Raw genomic sequence first — 19,737 nt, forward strand, 5'->3', positions numbered from 1 at the left:
AAGACCCCATCCAGAATGAAAATTCTGAAATGGAGATATTTAAACACATATGCCAGTAGTTAGTTCATCCTTTTCAAAGAAGCCAATAATACATATTCAGGAAACTTCCTGTATGCCTCAAAATGCTAATAAAATGGTCAGCATAAATACATATGCCCTCAAGCTTAAAAAGTGTTGTTTTCTTGGTAACTGGGAGTGGATTACCTGTCAGGAATGATGTGGTTGAAGTTTCCCACATCTGTCCGCCATGGATTTGTTAACCATACAGGGCCACACTGCTGATGGTCCTATATTTTGCCTCTCTCCACAATCTGGATCGTTGTTGTCCTTCACAAATCTACCTGTGAGAGAACCAGCATGTTTATGCACAGGAGGAGATTAACCGGGGCTCAGAAAATCTGGGTTCTAGCACCAACACTGCTTATGTCTACTTTGCTTGCCTTAAGCACGTCATTTAGCCTCAGCATACTTGAGTTTCCTCATCTATTAAATAAACTGCAGAAAGTCATGGATCCTCCTGACATTTTATAGCAAATAAACACGTGCTGGTATATCTTTCCAGGGAGAGATCTGGGGTCTACCAGTCAGAGTTCTTTATTTTTTTTGCGGTACGCGGGCCTCTCACTGTTGTGGCCTCTCCCGTTGTGGAGCACAGGCTCCGGACGTGCAGGCTCAGTGGCCATGGCTCACGGGCCCAGCTGCTCCGCGGCATGTGGGATCCTCCCGGACCGGGGCACGAACCCGTGTCCCCTGCATCAGCAGGCGGACTCTCAACCACTGTGCCACCAGGGAAGTCCTGCCACTCAGAGTTCTTGATTGTGTACAACAGAAACCGAGGTCATTAACTGGGATGAAAAGTCATTTTATTAGAAGAGTTTAGGCTCAGAACACAAGCTTGGACAATCAGCTCATGCAGCACCCCAGCGAAGCAAGGCACTGCTGAGGACCAGCCCCTGCATCCATCACTTTTGAACTTCAGCCTCTGTGTGCCGAGCTCTACTACCCCTGGATGCTCACTGCTATGCTGTTACACTTGGCATTCTGCCACAGCCCTGTGCCTTGCTTTCACCCTCATGAATCCAAGCCCCGGCCAAGAGCATCTGGCTTGTCTCTGTTCTGTCTGCCAGTCCATAGGAAGAGGGGATATCACTGGGGAAAGAGGAGGGGCTCTGACTCCTGCTGAACTTGGCACTGCCTCCAAGTTGGCGGAGAGATGGGTTGAAGGGTGGCCAGAACAACATTATCTATCACCATATCTTCCACTGGATTCTCAAAGGGATCATAACCCCGCCATTTCTGCCACAAAAGATTATGAGTCACTGCATTAGATTATCATCTTTAATTACAACTCTGAAATTATATGATTCTAAATACTAATTTTTCTTTCTTCCATCATATCCCAGCTCAGAATTTCTTTAACGAGACACAAATGCAGCAATAGAGTGACTAACAACATTGCAGGGTCAGCCCTGAAGTATCTTATGATCATTTCAGTGGGTGTGTAATTATGATGGTTGGGATAATGACAGAGAGTAACAGATGTCTCGGAGTAGTCACTCAGCTGAATTTCCGGCAAACCAGTACCAATTCCTCAGAAAAAAGAAATGTACTTTCTCATACAGCCTCCTGGTGCTGCATTATGAGGATATTAAGATACAATATAGCTTAATGTTTAGATGCACAAACTTTAAGTGTAATGAGAATGGATATAAATTTTGAATCTATCCCTTAAGAACTGGTTCACCAGGGAAAGTAACTTGGCCTCAGTACGTCTCCATATCCTGTTTAGTAAAATGACAGTGATAATGCTAGTCAATGTGTGGTATTATGACAACAAAATGACAGAATTGAAGGAATTATAGTATTTGAGGCATAGTTACAGCTCCAGAAATAATGACAAAAGACATAAAGATAAATAGTTAAGAAATCCCCAAACTATGAACCAAACTCATTCCAAAACATGTTTATATTTTTCAACTTTAAGTCAAGGATAATAAGATATTTAGGTCATGCACTCGGACATGTATTCCATGTTGAAATGACTTCTGTGAACTCAAAAATGGATGCCAAATCATCACTAAAATATCAGGTTGAAATGTACCTATGAACATTTTTTTTCTGATGTGGCAGACAGACCCACACTAAAAATATTTTTTAAATGACCACATTATGGCAAATTATGTCAAAATATATAAAATTGACTCAGTTATGTTAAATGGTCTCATCATAAGTGGAATATGAAATACCGAGAGAGTTTAATAGTTGGATTATTCTTCAAAAATGAATGAAACAGAAAGTGGAAAGTAGAAGATGGGAACGACATGAGCCAGGAGTTGTCTCTTCAGCTCCCACCGACCTCCTTGGCATTTGCATTTGACCTTCAGCTTAACCTTAGGGAGGTAGGAAAAGGTATTTGCTGAGCTATTATCAGCCACAGACTAGAACTGGTCCAGGAAGTCTAATAGGATGCTTGCTTCCTTTCAAAGCCTTCCTGATTCTGTGAGCCTCCTACTGAGTGCACTCTGCCTTTATGTTTTGCAGGTAAGTGTGAGTGTGGCGAATGCACTTGCTACCCTCCGGGAGGCGGCAGAGTATACGGCAAGACGTGTGAGTGTGACAATCGCCGCTGCGAAGACTTGGACGGCGTGGTCTGTGGAGGTGAGCAATTCTCACAGCCCTCTGCTCTCTACCTGCAGCCTGCTTCACCTGCCTTTCTTATCCTACTTCTCCTTTTAAAAAAAAAATTCTGTTAAAAAGAAGATAAACAAAATCAATACACAATTAGACCTAAAAGCAATATACCATTAGGTTGGTAAGGACCTTGGACTCTTGATTTAATCCACGTGTATGTATGTGAAAGGATAAAGCATGCTATTGATAAAAGATGGTGGAGACTAAGCCAAGTCCTCTGAAGACATTGAAACGGTTTGCGTCAACCCGTTTACAGTTTTGATTACTGATAAAAACGGATTGGGAAAGTAAGTATCACCTGAGACTTGGAAAATAAAGCAGTAAGACTATATTCAAAGTTAATTACACAATCACAAGATATATACACTCAGTTTCCATGATGGCTCTGAGACCCCAAAACGAACTTACTGAAGTAATAAACCGTGCAAAGGAAGAATGAGACAGATGGAGGGTCGTCACGAAGGTTAACACAGCAGAAAGGAGAGTCCCAGGGGTAGAATGTTGCCAGTGTCCACCTGAGCTTCATCCAGGGGAGGGAAAGGGGGTCACCAGGGTTCTAGTTCAGTCTTGCAAAGCTCCGTATTGTAGAGAGGGTGCATGCCGATTGTGGTTCCTTCCAGGTTTCCAGGATAATTGAGGTGAACTGGACGTGGAATCACACTAAAAGAATATAACTCTATCTCTTTAAGATAATTATCATAATGCAGTTGGGCACTGTTATTGGGGGAAAAGCCTGCACGTGTACGTACAAGTGATGGAAGGCTGGCACACCACCTGCCTCTATCATATCTCTGACCTCCATGTATATCTATCTAGCTACTCTCTCTCTAACCAACTATAAAACACTTGGAATTTGATCAAAAATATTTTCTTCTTTCCTTTCTCTGTGAGCCAAGGGAAAAGGCCCTTTTTAATAACTGTTGGGCCGGGTGGTTTATCTCTTGCAGTTCCCATGACAGACATCCTCAGAGATAGTTCCTGCTTTTCTCATTTCACAAATGGAAAAGTGAATGAGGTTTGAGGTGTTAATGTCCCATCACTGAAAAGCACCAGACTCAGGGTTGCAGCTGTGGAGTTCAGTTCACAGATCTCTCTCTAAATCACAATTTCCCCCAGAGTGATATCCCACTGTTTTGACTTTATGTCAATATTATTTTTAGTTTAGATTCTCTTTTCACTCGTGTTAGTTGTCAGACATATCTAAACAGATTATAGTCCTTTTTATTGTTGTTGTTAAGTACTTGACATTTTACAAACCTGTCATATCTACATACCCATTAAATAACCAGTCCCCCCTTCCCCCAGTGAATCTCTCTTCCTCTCTCTCTTTGGGGAGGAAACCAAAGATGAAAGCAAATATATATATCTGCTTGTTAGAAGAGATCAAATGTTTACTAGTTAAGTGAGAAAGCATCTCACAAAGTGATAATTTTTTAGACTAATTCTTGACTCTGCGTGTCTACACTCTGGATTTGTGCATTGACTGAGAGTCCTCTGTGTTCCAGAGGGACCTGACTCCCATTAGCCAAACTAGTAAAAGACCAATGTACAAACCAGAACACCAATTACTTGATATACAATCAGAAATATAATTGCCCCAGAGACTAGAATTATTTTTGTAGAGAAACTCTATGAGAAGTAAGAATCTGAGATAAGGATTTGGATGCAAGTCCTTGGAAAGGGGAAGGAGTTTCTGGTGGGAGAGTGGGAAAGTGTGGCATGGAGGAGGGGCAGCTGATTAAGACTGTGCTGTCAGTCCAGTTACTGCTGTGGTCAACTGGAGCTTCATCCCAACACAGAGGATGGAACTCTAGGAGCCCGAGTAAAACACACAATTCTTATATCATCAGTCATTGGTTGAGGATTGCTTCTAGGAGACGTTAACTGCCAGGCCACATCCAGCATGCCTCACAGGTACAGGATCAAAGCAGGCTTCTGCGGCTGGAGAAAACCTCGGGGCAGAGAACCCAGGGGGTGCCAAGTGAAAGTCATCATAACAGAAAGGATGACGTTGCTGGGAGACTCCTGCAGCTGCCAGAATACACGTGCGGAAGGACCGCAACTCTCATACCGGGTGGTCTATCCTCTGGATAGTGCAGATTCTCATTCTTTACCACCGTCTAGATTTTCCTACTGACAATCCATCCTCTCTTTGATTGGATACAGGATGGGGCACAGTAGACTAGGCAGTAGCTGGAGACAGGCTAATATATCTTATCCTCCTGGTAGAGCTTTGGCTACGATTTGGGAGATCCTTGCTTACACAGTTAGAGATTAATTCTTAGATGTTGATCTTCCCAAATATAGATGATATTGAAACATAATTATCAGAGCACAAACGTGTTTTCAAGTTTGGAAAAACTTTGCTGCTTCTCCTGTGTCAGCTAGCAGCCAACAAATATTAGTACAATAGTAATCAGATAAGCAAAGCATCTTTGATCACCATAATTGGATGGATTCTCTTGGTGTTTCTTCTTAAATTTTAGCAACCAGCTCTAGGAAATCACCTATGCATTTTAATTTTATATTTTAGATTGTATTAAAGACATTTTACTGACCGAAAGATCTTGGAACATTTTTCAAGTAGGTAAAGGAAACTCACCTTGGAAATTTTTCTTGAAAATATTTTGTGTTGTTATTCTTAAATTTCCCTTTGACATACAGATAATGTCCTTGAGAGATTTAGGGTTAAGAGAATACCAGTAATTTCTTTTTTTTTTTTTTTTTTTGGCTGCATTGGGTCTTCATTTCTGTGCGTGGGCTTTCCCTAGTTGCAGCGAGCGGGGGCTACTCTTCGATGCGGTGCATGGGTTTCTCATTGTGGTGGCTTCTCTTTGTTGCGGAGCATGGGCTCTAGGCATGTGGGCTTCAGTAGTTGTGGCGCGCGGGCTTAGTAGTTGTGGCTCGCGGGCTCTAGAGTGCAGGCTCAGTAGTTGCGGCACACGGGTTTAGCTGCTCCGTGGCATGTGGAATCTTCCCGGACCAGGGCTTGAACCCATGTCCCCTGCATTGGCAGGTAGATTCTTACCACTGCGCCACCAGGGAAGTCCAATACCAATAATTTAAAAGATTGTCTGTAGGTAACAACGATTGGCTTCACTTACCTTCTCCTGCTTCATCTGAGCTCTGCAGCCCAGTTGACAGCCTGGAGCCTTAAATTCTGCCACAGGTTCTGCACTAGGGCCTATGCACACATCTGTACACATTCCAGTGTGTAGTTTTTTGTGACTCTTTACTCTGATGGTCAGTCCTATTGCTTGGAGGGGGATAGTTCCAGGAAGGAGAGGGAGAGAGATGTCCCCATCCGTGGTCAGCTCATGTGTATCTGAAGTGATGTGTAGCTAGAAAAGCTGCACATAGTTTACAGTCCACACTGATGCTCTGTTAGTGTTCCTCAACAAGATAAGTCTAGTCTTGGTATTCATGGTGGCTGTGGTCTATAAAGTTGTCTTGAACAGGGATTTGGCAAATACTGACTCACTGCTCCTGAGGGAAATACGGGACTAGCTAGGTTCCTGCCTCTGTTTGCAGCATTTTTATCAACCAATCAATACATAACCTTGTTTTATGTGTGTGTCTTGTAAAGACATTTTGTGTCATATGTAGTTGATTTATTAACATTGAACTCGGCCAACAGCCCTATAACTCATGCCTGAATGAAGATTATTTGGCTCACGGATTTTCTCCGTAAGGCACATCGCAGACTATTTTGCACTTAGGGACACTGGATAGCACTTCAGCACTGTACTTGGGGGCCATCTAAAAACATTGAAATCACCAACAAAAAGCACAAAAATGCAAAATGTACAGCACCAAGTATATTGGGAAAAGGACACTTGTTTACAGCATAAGAGCTGAACAAAGAAGGCAGAGTGTGACCTTCTTTGATCTTTGCTGGGAATGTGAACCTCAGGCAACTCAATTTTTTCACCATTCGGTCCGTGTTCTCAAATGACCTGGAAAGCTTCTCGAGTGTTGATTTCAGGGATACAAATAAATTTTAGCGAGTAGGCAAGTTATCAAATATGAAATCTTCGAATAGTGAAGATCAACTGTAATTCATGTTCTCACTGGAAATATCACCTCCCACGTGAGCTTTGCACTTGGCCTCCAGTTATGATTTAAGACAGTTCATCAAGGTACTGTGATTTTTAATTCCTCTATTTTCTGAGCACTGCTTTATGGAAGGAATTATTTGAGCCTTGGCTATTATAGCCTTGAATTTCATTTATGTCTCAGCTGTTCTCTGGACAGAAATTACAAGAAACATGCCATTAATTAACAAGTTTGAACGTACAGTAATTTCAGTATTAAAGTATACGACATAGTAAACCCGCTGATAAGGGGATCACAAGTTCCTTTCACAAACATTTATGTAAATGTACTTAACTATTTAGAAATGTAAATGGCAACATAGTACAGTAGTTAAGACTACAGACATGAGGCTTTCTTGGTTCCAACCTTGACTCTGCCACTTACTCCCCATATGACCTGAGGCAATTTACATAAGACCCATTTCTCACCTATAAAAGATGATTATAATGTATGTCTCTTGTAGGGTTATTGTGAGATTAAGTGAGTTAATGTGTATAAAGTACTTAGCACATGTGTCATATGTATATACATTAGATATTATCATTAGTGTTATATACATATAGAGAGAATGATAGACATAACCACTCAGGTGGAATTTTATGCTGTGGATTCCAGTAAACTCTGTGCAACACAGAACAGAGCTCCACGTTTGCTTTTTAATTCCTTTTGTAACCACAGTTTATTCAGAACTGTGACTGTCTTGTCTTCAATTTTGGGCGGCATAGATGAATTCTCCTGTCTGTTCTTTTTACATAGTGCAGTTTCTATCCTCACACTTGACACTGAGCTACCAAATCAAAGTGGCCATATGCATCTCAGAAGTATTTTTAGTGGCTCTTACTCAGCAGGGCACCTTCCATGGAGAAGCTTCTCATGGGTTTGCAAGCAGGGAGGAGCACAGGTAAGAAAACACTGGCCGTTAGGGCTTGAGTAAGAGCATGCATCGCCAAAGTTTCTATATTTCTCAGTCTATCTGAAAATATCCATTATCATAAGAACATCTCTTCTTATTTAATAATATCCTATCATGTAATAATTAAATCAGCAAATATTCATTGCATACTTACTTCGTGTAAAGCCCAGCACTGCCCCTCAAACACAAGCATGTCCTTAAATATTTTTGATCTCCTTGATGCCTTTACCTCTGACCTGTATGTCTGCATTCCTCTTGGTTCAATCTTCAACCCATAGAAACTTGCTCTTTCTCCCACCATTCTGTATAACCGACTCCATGGGGTTTTTCATAATTCTTAGTTGCCCAAATCCGGGGTGCCGTTCAGGTCTCATTCTACGTGACCACTTTTCAGTGTAGAGCTGTGGTTACTCTACTCAGAATCCCCCTTGACATGGTCTCCTGGACCTCAGAAACACCTTCCCCCTGTTTCTTCTCTCACTTCTCTCATAATCACTTGATCTTTTTTTCTTGCTCAATTCTCAGAACTTACTAATAAATCTTAGCATTTCCCTAGAAATGGCCTTTGCATGTCTTTTCTGCTCACTGTTTACTGTCCTCGAGTAATCTCCACTTCTTTCTTCCTCTTTTATCTTGAGGTCAGTGTCTGCCAAGATGATTTCTTAGCATCATTCCCTCCTGGCTTCATACTCTTCAAATTCGAATTAAATATTTCCAATGTGGAAATTCCTCCACATTCTGCATGGTTGAAACTGAAGTAATTGTTTATTTTTTTCTTTAATTCAAGAAATATTTGTTGAGCTCCAGCTCAAACAGCTCAAACACTGTTTGCCAGCCCTGGAGCTTCAGTGGTGAATCTATTGGAGTTGATGATTATGCTTAAAGGGTAACATCGAGAAAGGAAAGATAATGAGGTGGATGGTCTGAAAGGAGAAGCACTAGTTCAATGGAAACATACATGATAGGGGCTTTGACATAGACTGGAGGCTATGGAAGGCTTTGCTAATGCCTTCATATCTGGTAAAAATGATATGATGCATGACATGTGCTTGACATGTATTAATCAGCTAAGCATCATGAACACCATACTTGGTAATTGAATGCATAGAATGTAGCCAGGTGAGGAGAGATGGGTGGGACCCAGGAGTCACAGAACAAAGTGTGCCGAGGCATATGCAGGAAGGGAGGGTGACATGTTTAAGGGTTTTTTGAGAACTGGAGAGAAACCCTGTGTGATAGATGAGAATGCAAAGGGGAGCAGGGTATGACAGATTTTGTAAATTGTGTTAATGATTTGGGGCTTTACTCAAGCGATGATCGGAAGCCATACAAGGGGTTTACACAAGACAACAGCGTTATCACTCTGTTTAAAAAGTACCTCTGGGGCCTCCCTGGTGGCGCAAGTGGTTGAGAGTCCGCCTGCCGATGCAGGGGATGCGGGTTCGTGCCCCGGTCTGGGAGGATCCCATATGCCGCGGAGCGGCTGGGCCCGTGAGCCATGGCCGCTGAGCCTGCGCATCCGGAGCCTGCGCGTCCGGAGCCTGTGCTCCGCAACGGGGGAGGCCACAACAGTGAGAGGCCCGCATACCGCAAAAAAAAAAAAAAAAAAAAAAAAAAAGTACCGCTGGCTGCCGGGTGAAGTTTGGATTGCTGGGAGGAGTGTGTATTTGTGGGGTTGGTGGGTGAACGTGGATTTAGGAGATGCGTCCTAGTGAGAGATGAATGTGGTTTAGCTAGATGGAGGACGGTAAAGATGGAAAAACTTGGATGTACTGGAGACAGTATTAGAAATAATATGGACAACAGGCTAATGAAACCCTTTACTTTGCTGCAAGAGACTCTGACCCTCTGTTAACCTCCCCACTCCAGCTCCCTGGAAACAGATGAAGATGGTAGATGCCAATGTTACCAGGCAACGTTGCTCATGGTAATGTGAACTATGATCGATACATTTCAACTAGATTAGGAAGGGTTGTGAATGAACTGTGAATGTCTTATGGGAATGCCATTGTTTTTGGCTTCCATGAGTGCTGTGACTCTGCCACCAGGCATGTCCCTTGCGGGTTTTCTGGAAGCTATGCTTAAGGAATAATGAGAAGAGATTTTGGGCTCCTATGGGGCATAAGACTTCTAAGCCAGAGAAGCCTCAACATCTGTGCAATATGGAGTTCATTGAAGTGTCCATCTCCAAAACAGGACAAAAAATACATCTGTTTTAGATTTCTTGATTCACCAGCTACAGAATGTTTTGGAAGGAAGTTGGCATCATACGAATCAGCAGTTCTGTGCCTTGATGAAGGAATGGCAGCTACTTTGTTTAAAGCATTTGGTCTCCCCATGATGTGGCAGCCAGTGGGGGACGAATCTCACTACGAGGAGTGTGTGAAACACATTAACATCACCCCTCTGGTGTAGCTTCTGAGAACAAAATTGACATCACAAATTGGGGTAATATTCTCAGTTCACTGCCAGACACCGAGCCATAGTGTCTGTGGCCTTCCACCTGGAGGGACGGACAAGAAGCACGTATCTAATGTGTGGCCAGAGATCAAAATGCGGGTCCCTGGCTCCAAAGCAGGGACTCCCTGAGCACTTTAGAAAACAAGGAATAAGTAAAACCAAAAATAACTGTAAACCTACCTAATCAGTGGGCTCATGAGAACTAAGCCAATGATGTTTATCCACCTTCTCAACAATAACACTGAAAGTGATTAAACCAATTCTGTGAGGCTGGGATAAATTAGCAAGTGTACTTGAAGGTGAATGTAAGCAATTACATAATTTTAAGCAGTTCAGTTTTGATTGCACCAAAATTACAACCTGAAAATGAGGGTCATGGCAGGGACTGTCAAAGAGAAAGTCAATAGGAAGTAAGACCATGCCTCACTTACTTACTGGTAAGTCATGTTCAATGATCATAGACCACATGTGGATCTTCTCAAAACATCCCTATTAACAATAAAAATTTTATGTGACCTACAACTGCATGGATTTTTAAAATCAGATGTCACTACTGAAAGAAAAACACACTTCGTCCAGAGAGGTAGTCCCTAAGATGTATTCATTTTTAGGGTACTTGATTTTAAGATTTCATAAGGAAAATATATCTACATGTTGGCTCATGTGTGTTTAATTGTTTTGAATTAATATAAGCTAAACCAGAGATCTCCCTCCTGTACTCCATATACCCAGGGTGAGACTAAGAAGTGGACTTGTTATTGCTTTTCTCTGCTTTGTCCTCTCTGCTCCTGAAATGAGACTATGAGTACAATTTAAGAAACAAGAAGGGATAATGAAGAGCCACCTCTTAATTATACAGTCAGTTCACATTTCATCTCTTCAGGGAGTTCTTTGGTTTGTAGCTGCAATTTGAAGAAGATCAGGCAGCCTGAGAGTATGAGTGCAGTGACCACTACCCCCTTCCCAGGCATTGCTGGAATTCTCACACTGAGGAAGGTTCAGACCACTCACTCAGGCCACGCCTTTCTTAGCTGGACAATGTGGGTAGCAGTGTGGTTATCTCCAAATTACCTCTTAAAATCACAAACCTCTTTCCTGAGTTTGTAAGTGTACCAGTGTTGGGATGCACCCTGCAGGCCTATAAACTTTATAGTTGCCCAACCTGGAGACTGAAGAAAGAGACATCAGTCATTTACCGGGCAGGGGATCTTATAAGTCTGCAGCAAAAGGTCCTGGAGTGACACCACACCATTTATGGTAGAGAGCAGGACATGGCAGCAATCTTTGCTACTCCAGGGAGGAGGAGGTTACCATTTATGGGGGGAACTGATGTCAGGTTGGCTCATCAGCTACCAGGGAAACCAGTGGCTGGGGCAAGGGGCAAGTACATAAACAGTATGTTTATTAAGCCTATAATTAAGAGGATTGGGTGGTCAAGTGAGTGAAGCAGGGACTGGTCGAGCAGGGGATGTACAGAGAGCAGGGGCGCAGCCATCCTGAATGGCCTCACCACACAACCAGTTAGGACCGTGTTCAGCTACAAGCCTGCAGATTGTCACTTCAGGGATGGATGGATGGTGAGGTAACTACCTGAGAGCCGTCAAAGTCCCACACACCTTCTCTCTTTATTTCCTCTCTGCCCTTCGAGTATAACTTTTGTGGTCACACTTCTTGAAAATCTCCCATTGTGCTCATCTTCCAGGAAAGAAAAAAGGGAAAATAGGACAAAGGGCAAAGGATAACATGCTAGCTGAGTCTGTCCCATTTTCTTTGGAAGACAATAGCTTTCCTGGAAACCTCACCCAAGAGATTTTCTCTTATATCTCACTTATTAGAGCTAAGTCCTAGGGGCACTTTTAGGTCAAAAGGAGCCTGAGTAATCAAATATTTTCCAGATGAACTATTATCACCTCTCTGAAAAAAATGAGGCTTCCCCTAGTATTAACAAGGGGAAAAGAGTATTGGGCAGGCAATATGCAGTATCTGATGCAATTAGATACCTTTATGTGTCAGTTTCATAATTGAGAACCATCACTGCAGTGTATTGAGGAAGTGTGTCTCGGAGCCCATGGATTCATTGGAAATGTCATTGTCTAGAGCATCACTGTTCAATAGAATTTTCAAAGATGATAAGAATGTTCCACATCTGCCTTATTCAGTACAGTAGCCACTGGCCACATATGGCTGTTGAACACTTGAAATGTGACTAGTGCAACTGAGAAACTGAATTTTAAATTTTACTGAATGTTAATAAATGTAAATAGTCACATCGACTAGTGATTACTACATTGGACAACACCTATCCAGAGCATTCTTGGTGAATAATTTGGTGTGGGGGAAGGGAAGAGAATAGGAAGAAAAATTTCTGTTGCTCGAGGGGAGTGCCATATGCCAGGAGGTAAGTGTCTGGGAGAGGATGAATGGCACTGGAAATGAAAATTGAATGGAAAATTGCTCACCTGTATGAAGAGTTGGGAAGTCATGTGAAGGCAGATTTAGTGGACTTCGAATGATTCATTAGGCTGGTTCTCTCTACAGGTTCATTCTTGAATGATCTATCATATACTTATTATACACAGGTAACCTCACTGTGGATTCTACCACCAAGCAGAGATGTTGTTCTCACTGAATGGTGTTTATAGATGATTCTCCCAGTTCTGCTACCCCTGGATGTTCCACTCATAGGCCTAAGAGACAACTTAGTAGGGTTGGTCTGGCAAAAGTTGACTGAAACTACCCTTATGACCTTTATGGTCTTTTTTTTGTTAACTCCAATTTTCAGAACCATTCTACTCAATAGGCCTGCTTTATGGAATATGCTCCTTGTCATCTTACAAGACAACATAGTCATCTCATTTTTCTTCTTCTTGACTGGATGACGCTACTTGTCTGGCTTCTCCCCTCTACCCTACCCTAAATATTGGAGTTTCTCAAGACTTATTTCTCCCTAGGTGGGCTCATTCACTTCTAAAGCTTTAAATGCCATCTCCTTTTGGAAACTCCAACACATACAGACCTAGCTCCAACCTATCCTCAAATGCCAGGTTTGTGTCAGCTGCTTACTTGGCCTCTCCTTGGTTGTCTTAAGAGTATCTCAGACACACAAGGTTCAAAATGGAACTGATTTTCTGCCCTCAACCTCTTCCTCCTGCAGCTTCCATATCTATTAGATAGCATCGTTATTCACAGGATTTCTTGAGTCAGAAAACTAGTCCTTTCTTTCTCTCACCTGCCACGTACAATCCAGCAGCAACTTCCATGGGTACCCCCATAAAGGTAGATCTCCAGCCACTTCTCCCCATTTGCACTACCACCACCCTGCTTGAAGCCTGCATCACCTTTCACTTGGACTCTGCAATACTCTCTCTCACTTTCCCCATCCTCACTTCCTCCCAACACACCTTAATTTCTCCCATCCAGTTGCCAAAATGAATTTGCAAACCATAAATTAAAACACATCCCTCTCTCGCATAACACCTTTCTATGATTTCCCCTTCCTCCTGGAATAAAATGTAGATGCCTTACCAAGAACAGATAATTTTCTATGTTCTCATTCCTAAATATTTCTCCAACTTTATTATTTTTTCATTTTTTCTTACTCATTACTCTTCAAATACATTGGCCTTTTTTTCACTGCCTATAACATGTGATGCTCTTTCTTATTCCGAGAATCTTCATTAGCTTTTCCAGAACGTTAGCTATCTGGCTCTTTCTCAGCTGCTGGGTGTCAGAGAGCTGGCCACTCCAGTTAATAATGTTCTCTCTGCTGAATCTACCAACACCCTCCTTAATTCTTCCATAGCTCAAGTGTATTTGTTTCCTCGTTGTTATTTGTTTTCTCCCCTGGTAGCCTATAAGCCCATGAGAGTAAAGCTAGTAAAATGCCTAGTACATAATAAAAAGTTCTTGAGTGGATGACTAAATTATTAGAGTTTATAAAGAAGATATTATTGAAAGCTTTAAAAAACATTATTTAAGTAAAGAGAAGTCATGTAAATAGCAAAGCAAAACATTTAAATACCAATTCATTTTGACCATTGTCTGGGCTAGATGCCAACTTAACTTTGTGGAAGGATGTGATAAATGAGGTAATAAGTGAAAAACAATCTCCTATTTCCTTGCATATAAATTTTATATTAAATTACTTGTGGTGAGACGTCATTTAATCATTCTCAATGAGATCCTAAATCAAAGGCAGAATGTCTTTCTCTGCCATAGAGATTAAATTATTCCAATTATGTCAAATGATGGTAATTCTTACTAACCCAGGGCTCGTAAGAAGCATAAACATTTGAAAAGTCCATAGCTGGATGGTATTGAAGCTAAAAAGCTCTCTTTCTCTTCCTCCTCCTCCTTCTCCTTCTTCCTTTTGTATCACACATTATCTGCCTCCAAAGGTGGATAACTTGGATAACTTGTTTTGAACTTCTAAAGTAGGCTTCACTTTAAGTGGACTTTTGTTTTATTGGAGAAATCAAGATAGAATCAGTTTTCATAACAATTCATTGAGTATATAACTCTTACACAGATTTGCTAACTTCATTCCACTCTAAGGCCATAGAAATAAAACAGAGCCATCTAAGAACAGTCTGTTGACTTTGAAGGACAGTTTATTAACCAGATGACCTGTAAACATGTCCTGTATTCAGTTTATGGTTGTCAGTTGGGATTTGTGGGAAAAAATAAGAAGGGGATTTTGTTGAAAAATAACCTTACTCTACAAGTGTTTTTTGAGGATCCACTATGTCTAAGGCAATGCTTGGCACTCTGAAGACTATAGTGATGGATCAGGAGTGATTCCTACCATCAGAGAATTCAGTCAAGTAATGGGTCTATCTGATACATAACTGCATATTATGAGGTAGAAGATAAAAATGTTACACAAGAGGTAAAAAATAAGATAGTATAGAAATTCAGAGGAGGGGAAGATGAATTCCACTTGGGGATATTAGAAAAATCTTCCAGAGGGCTGTGATGAGATGCAGTTCAATAAATCAGCATATGGACAAAAAGAGGTCGGCAGAAATAGGTCTGTTCATCCAGGTGTCTTTTAAGTTTGCCTCCCATTTGCTTTCCATTCACTTCCAGATGGTCACGTGTTACAGAGAACTATCACTTGGGTCATGAGTACTTAGGTGTTTTAATCTTAACAATGAATTGCGAACAATTAAATATTGGCCACCAGTCCCTCCTTGTGCAGAAAGGAGTGTAGGAAGAGGCAGATGGGAGAAATTTACTAGTGAAGATCCCGCCAGAGCAAATGGTCAAGGCAGAATGGTCTCAAAAGGTCCAGTGGGGTTGAGCAGTCTGAATGACGATTTCATATATCCCTGCAGGTAAGGCAGGGACCACCATACCCATCATATTTGATTTTGCATCCCCTGGTGCCTAGCAAAATGCTCTGTTCATAGTAATTAGTAAAATTTTGCCAAACAAATAGCTCTTCTGTTTGTTCTCTTTGGAGAGATCTGGCTGCAAGGTAATGCACGTATAGAAAAAGAATAGAGCATTGATGGGAAGAAAGAGAAATTAACATGGAAGATGATGCAACTGAACGGAGTGTTGGTGGCCAGAGAGTAGTCAGATGTATATGCCAGTGTATAAGCGTCACAGATATAATGTTGCGTACACACCAAAGAAAACATCGCCAAACCAGGAGCCAATGACAGAAACAGAAGGGAGGAAAAGATATGAGTCTAAGCCTCGTGCTGTTTTTAACTTCTGTACAGCAATAGGGAGACACCATTACTTACACTTATGTCTGTTCTTATTAGCAAGCAGAGGAGTGCAGGGAGAGCGTAATATACCAGATGCCATTTGTCTGGAGGTGAACCTTTGGTTTTTATTTGTAAGTGATAGGAGAGTAATCAATAAATGGGGCAGGCAGTGGTGACATGACTAGCCGTGCAAATTGGTTTGGGTGTCAGGGCGTGCACAGTGAGGAAAAGCCTGAAGACTCCATCCTGATAAAAATGCAAATGGGGGGCTTCCCTGGTGGCGCAGTGGTTGAGAGCCCGCCTGCTGATGCAGGGGACACGGGTTCGTGCCCCAATCTGGGAAGATCCCACATGCCGCGGAGCCGCTGGGCCCGTGAGCCATGGCCGCTGAGCCTGTGCGTCCGGAGCCTGTGCCCCGCAACATGAGAGGCCACAACAGTGAGAGGCCCGTGTACCGCAAAAAAAAAAAAAAAAAATGCAAATGGAGAAGTATTGTGTATCAAGAAAGGATGGTCACAATCCATTTAAAATTGTTTCAAGCTTTCTCTTCTCTCTTGAAACCATCTCTGATGCGATATTCCAGAGGATTGTTTTCAGCGAGAACTCTGTTGCGAAGTTCTTTTAAACACTCACATGCCAGACTGTGCGTGAGGAGAAAGTGTGTTGGCTTGATAGGAAAAGAGCTACTCTGGTTTACATATTTCTTTCCTAAAGACTGTGACTCGGCTGGCTCTCTGCCCATCTAGTCCTCTCACCCCACCCTGTGGTTGCCTCGCAGGCCACGGCACGTGTTCCTGCGGTCGCTGCGTTTGCGGGCGAGGATGGTTCGGGAAGCTCTGCCAGCACCCGCGGAAGTGTAACCTGACGGAGGAACAGAGCAGGAGTCTGTGCGAATCGGCAGATGGCGTACTGTGCTCGGGGAAGGGTGAGTGTCCGCTGCAGCTCTGGACAGAATCCCTGTTCTGACACGTGGTTTACACGGCAACAGGTACAACCAGCTTCTGCAGACTGCACTCTGCTGAACGCAGACCCCTCTGTCCTCTGCCCGGACCAGACTTTAAGCTTGGAATTTCTCCCATTCAAACGATAATGGAAATTATTATCAAAAGGAGAGCCTCAAATATACCTGTGTGCTGCTTTCTTTAGTTGTAAATGAACTTGTGATAGAAACATGGGTTTATCTAAAGCTCCAGGGACTATAGCTCACATGCACACACCTCTGCGTGTGTGGATCTAAATAAATGCCACTATAAATGAAAATGCCAGAGATAAAATAATTTTTTAAATTAAAAAAAAAGTTGCCAAATGAAGTTCAGGGCCTGAGAAAATGAATTGCATGAGGCAGGTTTCATGTGAAAAGATCCCTGGGCACTTGCTATGTTCAACGTCACTGCTGAATAAAAAGAATTGACGATTGTATAAAGAAAACCAACAAGATAGACTGGGCACTGAATGGGCCAAAAAGGCAAAAGGATAAGTTGATTGAATAGGAGCCACTAACTCAATCAAACATTTACCACAGGAGCAGATTCTAGAAGAAAAGCCACCCCACCAGTGCCCCTTCCCCCCACCCCCAAAAAGGGCAGAACAGGGTTTTTTTTCCTGAGCAGAGAAAGAATACTAATTAATAGATTGAATTGTAACTATCTTGATGTTGATGCTTCTGTATAAATTCTCCAAGAGACTTTAAAATCCTGCTCTCACAGTGCCTGTGGGCCCATCTAGGAGGCTGTCACGTTCCTCTTTGCTAGTGGCTAGGAAAACACCTACGAAGATTCTGGAAGTGCACGGATTCTCACTAAATTTTCGGGAGCTGCCCTGCAGGGAACTAGATGTCCTGGAGCTTCCCAGCTCTCTTCTTCAGCTCACTAGCCTCCTTGCAGAACAGATGATGCCCCCCCACCCCCGGCCCCTTTCAGACAGGGCAAAGCTCTAGCTGAAGTTGCATTTACCTTCAAACACCTACCCTGGGGCAGGATTAGCAGGTAAATATCTTTCTGAAGAAGACACAGGGAAGAAAGGGAATCTCTGAATACCAATGGAGGAGCCCTCAGAGATGTGCCCCTAAACAGTGGCTGTTGCTTCCTCTCAAGGCTGATGCTGTCAGGTTGAAGGGGGCTTCTTGACACAATTGCAAAGATAAAATCTGATGGATGCTGTGACCACATAGGGTGCCGGGAGGAAGGCTGAAAATTGATACGAGCGTGATCATTTCAATAGAAAACAATGTTCTTCGTTTCCAGGAATCCTGTATTTGAGGCTCGTGTTTTCATTGTTCAGGCAAGGAGGCCATGCCCTCAACCTAATGCAGTTACAGCAGTCAGGTGGCTTTCAAAGGAGATTAAAGCAATCACTGTGAACCCAGTTTGTTCTCCCATTAAATTCAATCTAATTCCAAATCCCGAACAAATCTTGTACCAGTTTGGTTCTCAGGGGGGCCTCAGCTCCTGGAAACACTTTGTTTGGGGTTCAGGCTCTGTTGGGAGAACCAAAAAGGAAGAAGGAGAGGTTAAAAGGAAGACAAAGGGAAGGAACTGAGGAGGAAGAGATTAATAAAGAAAACAAGGAAGGAGGTAGGGATGGAATTAACCTTCAAGGATGAAACAGGAAAGAAGAAAAAAATGCTATCAGATCAGAATGGAGGGTAGAAAAGAGTACTGAGAATGACTAATTTGTCTGATTGGATTTTTTTGAGCATAGGTCCAAACACAATATCACAAAGTTTAGGTACTTTTAGTTGGTTTTCCATAATGGCATTATCCTTAGAATAAGGATATTAGCTTTCCGTATAAACTCTACTGAATGAAGAAACCCATTCATATTAAAAAATTTGTGTGCTTGTTTATATTTATTTTAAAAACCATCAATTGTGTGTGTGTCTGTTTACTAGACACACTATCACATCATTAACAGTGTCCGTAAGCAGGTCTTGGCTAAGTTATGTCCAGTTGCGGGTGCTGGAAGAAAACACAAAACCATGTTCACTGGACTAGTGAATAGCACTCTGTCATTGCCCAAACTGAATTTCATTCCAAAGGAGGAGTTGTCCCTTTTCAAGAAATAAAAATTCTTATTAAAGTCATTACATTCTTAGGAGAGTGACTCATTTTTTAGCCTCATAAATGTAGAAAATGTAAAAAAAAAAAAAAAAAAGAAAAAGAAAAAAATAGGTTGACTAAATATTGGCCCAAAGGCATTTCCTCAAAATGAAACAAAACAGAACAAGAAAATCTCTCTAGTTAATGCCTTTTCAAATTGTTTGCTTTGGATGGTGGGAAATATATCCTTGTATCAATGAAGAGTTGACAGCATATTTGTCTAAACTATTTGTTTATCCTTCAACGGGTAGAGAGTTTTAAACTCAGAAGGAAATGTAAAACCTACCTCGAGGCTGTACATTTTGAGATTGCTGTTAGTGATGATGCTGGCATGCCTAGTGTTGGCAGCAGCTGGCTGTGGGCTCCTTTCTTTTCTTCCTATTCTGGAAGAATCCATGCTGGACTATAGAGCAAGAAAGTGCTACAAGTGAGATGGTGGACCTGTGTCTTTCAAAGAATAGTGGGGATGCAGAAGTTATCCTTGTCCCCATAGAGGGCACCATCCAACCCCCACCCCAAGAACCACAAGAAAAGCAGCTCATGAAACAGACTAAGGGTCTTCAGCATGGTGGCAGAGAAGAGAAATCCCTTCCAAGTTATGTAAACTGGGGCCATAGACTAAGGGTCTTCAACATGGTGGCAGAGAAGGAAATCCCTTCCAAGTTATTTAAACTGGGGCCATAGACTAAGGGTCTTCAACATGGTGGCAGAGAAGGAAATCCCTTCCAAGGTATTTAAACTGGAGCCATAGACTAAGGGTCTT

The 19,737-nt window shown here is 42.2% G+C and overlaps 1 protein-coding gene across 2 annotated transcripts in view; it reads left to right on the forward strand.

Moving 5' to 3' along the window:
- The window catches only part of ITGBL1 (integrin subunit beta like 1), a 206,057-nt gene that overhangs the window by 175,834 nt on the left and 10,486 nt on the right, over positions 1-19,737 (forward strand). For both annotated transcript variants that reach the window (XM_060079597.1, XM_060079598.1), the window contains exons 8-9: positions 2,542-2,658; positions 16,655-16,801. In XM_060079597.1, coding sequence (XP_059935580.1) covers positions 2,542-2,658; positions 16,655-16,801 — 264 coding nt within the window. The remainder of the gene's footprint in view (positions 1-2,541; positions 2,659-16,654; positions 16,802-19,737) is intronic.

Source organism: Mesoplodon densirostris, chromosome 17 (genome assembly GCF_025265405.1).
Source record: "Mesoplodon densirostris isolate mMesDen1 chromosome 17, mMesDen1 primary haplotype, whole genome shotgun sequence".
NCBI lineage: Eukaryota > Metazoa > Chordata > Mammalia > Artiodactyla > Ziphiidae > Mesoplodon > Mesoplodon densirostris.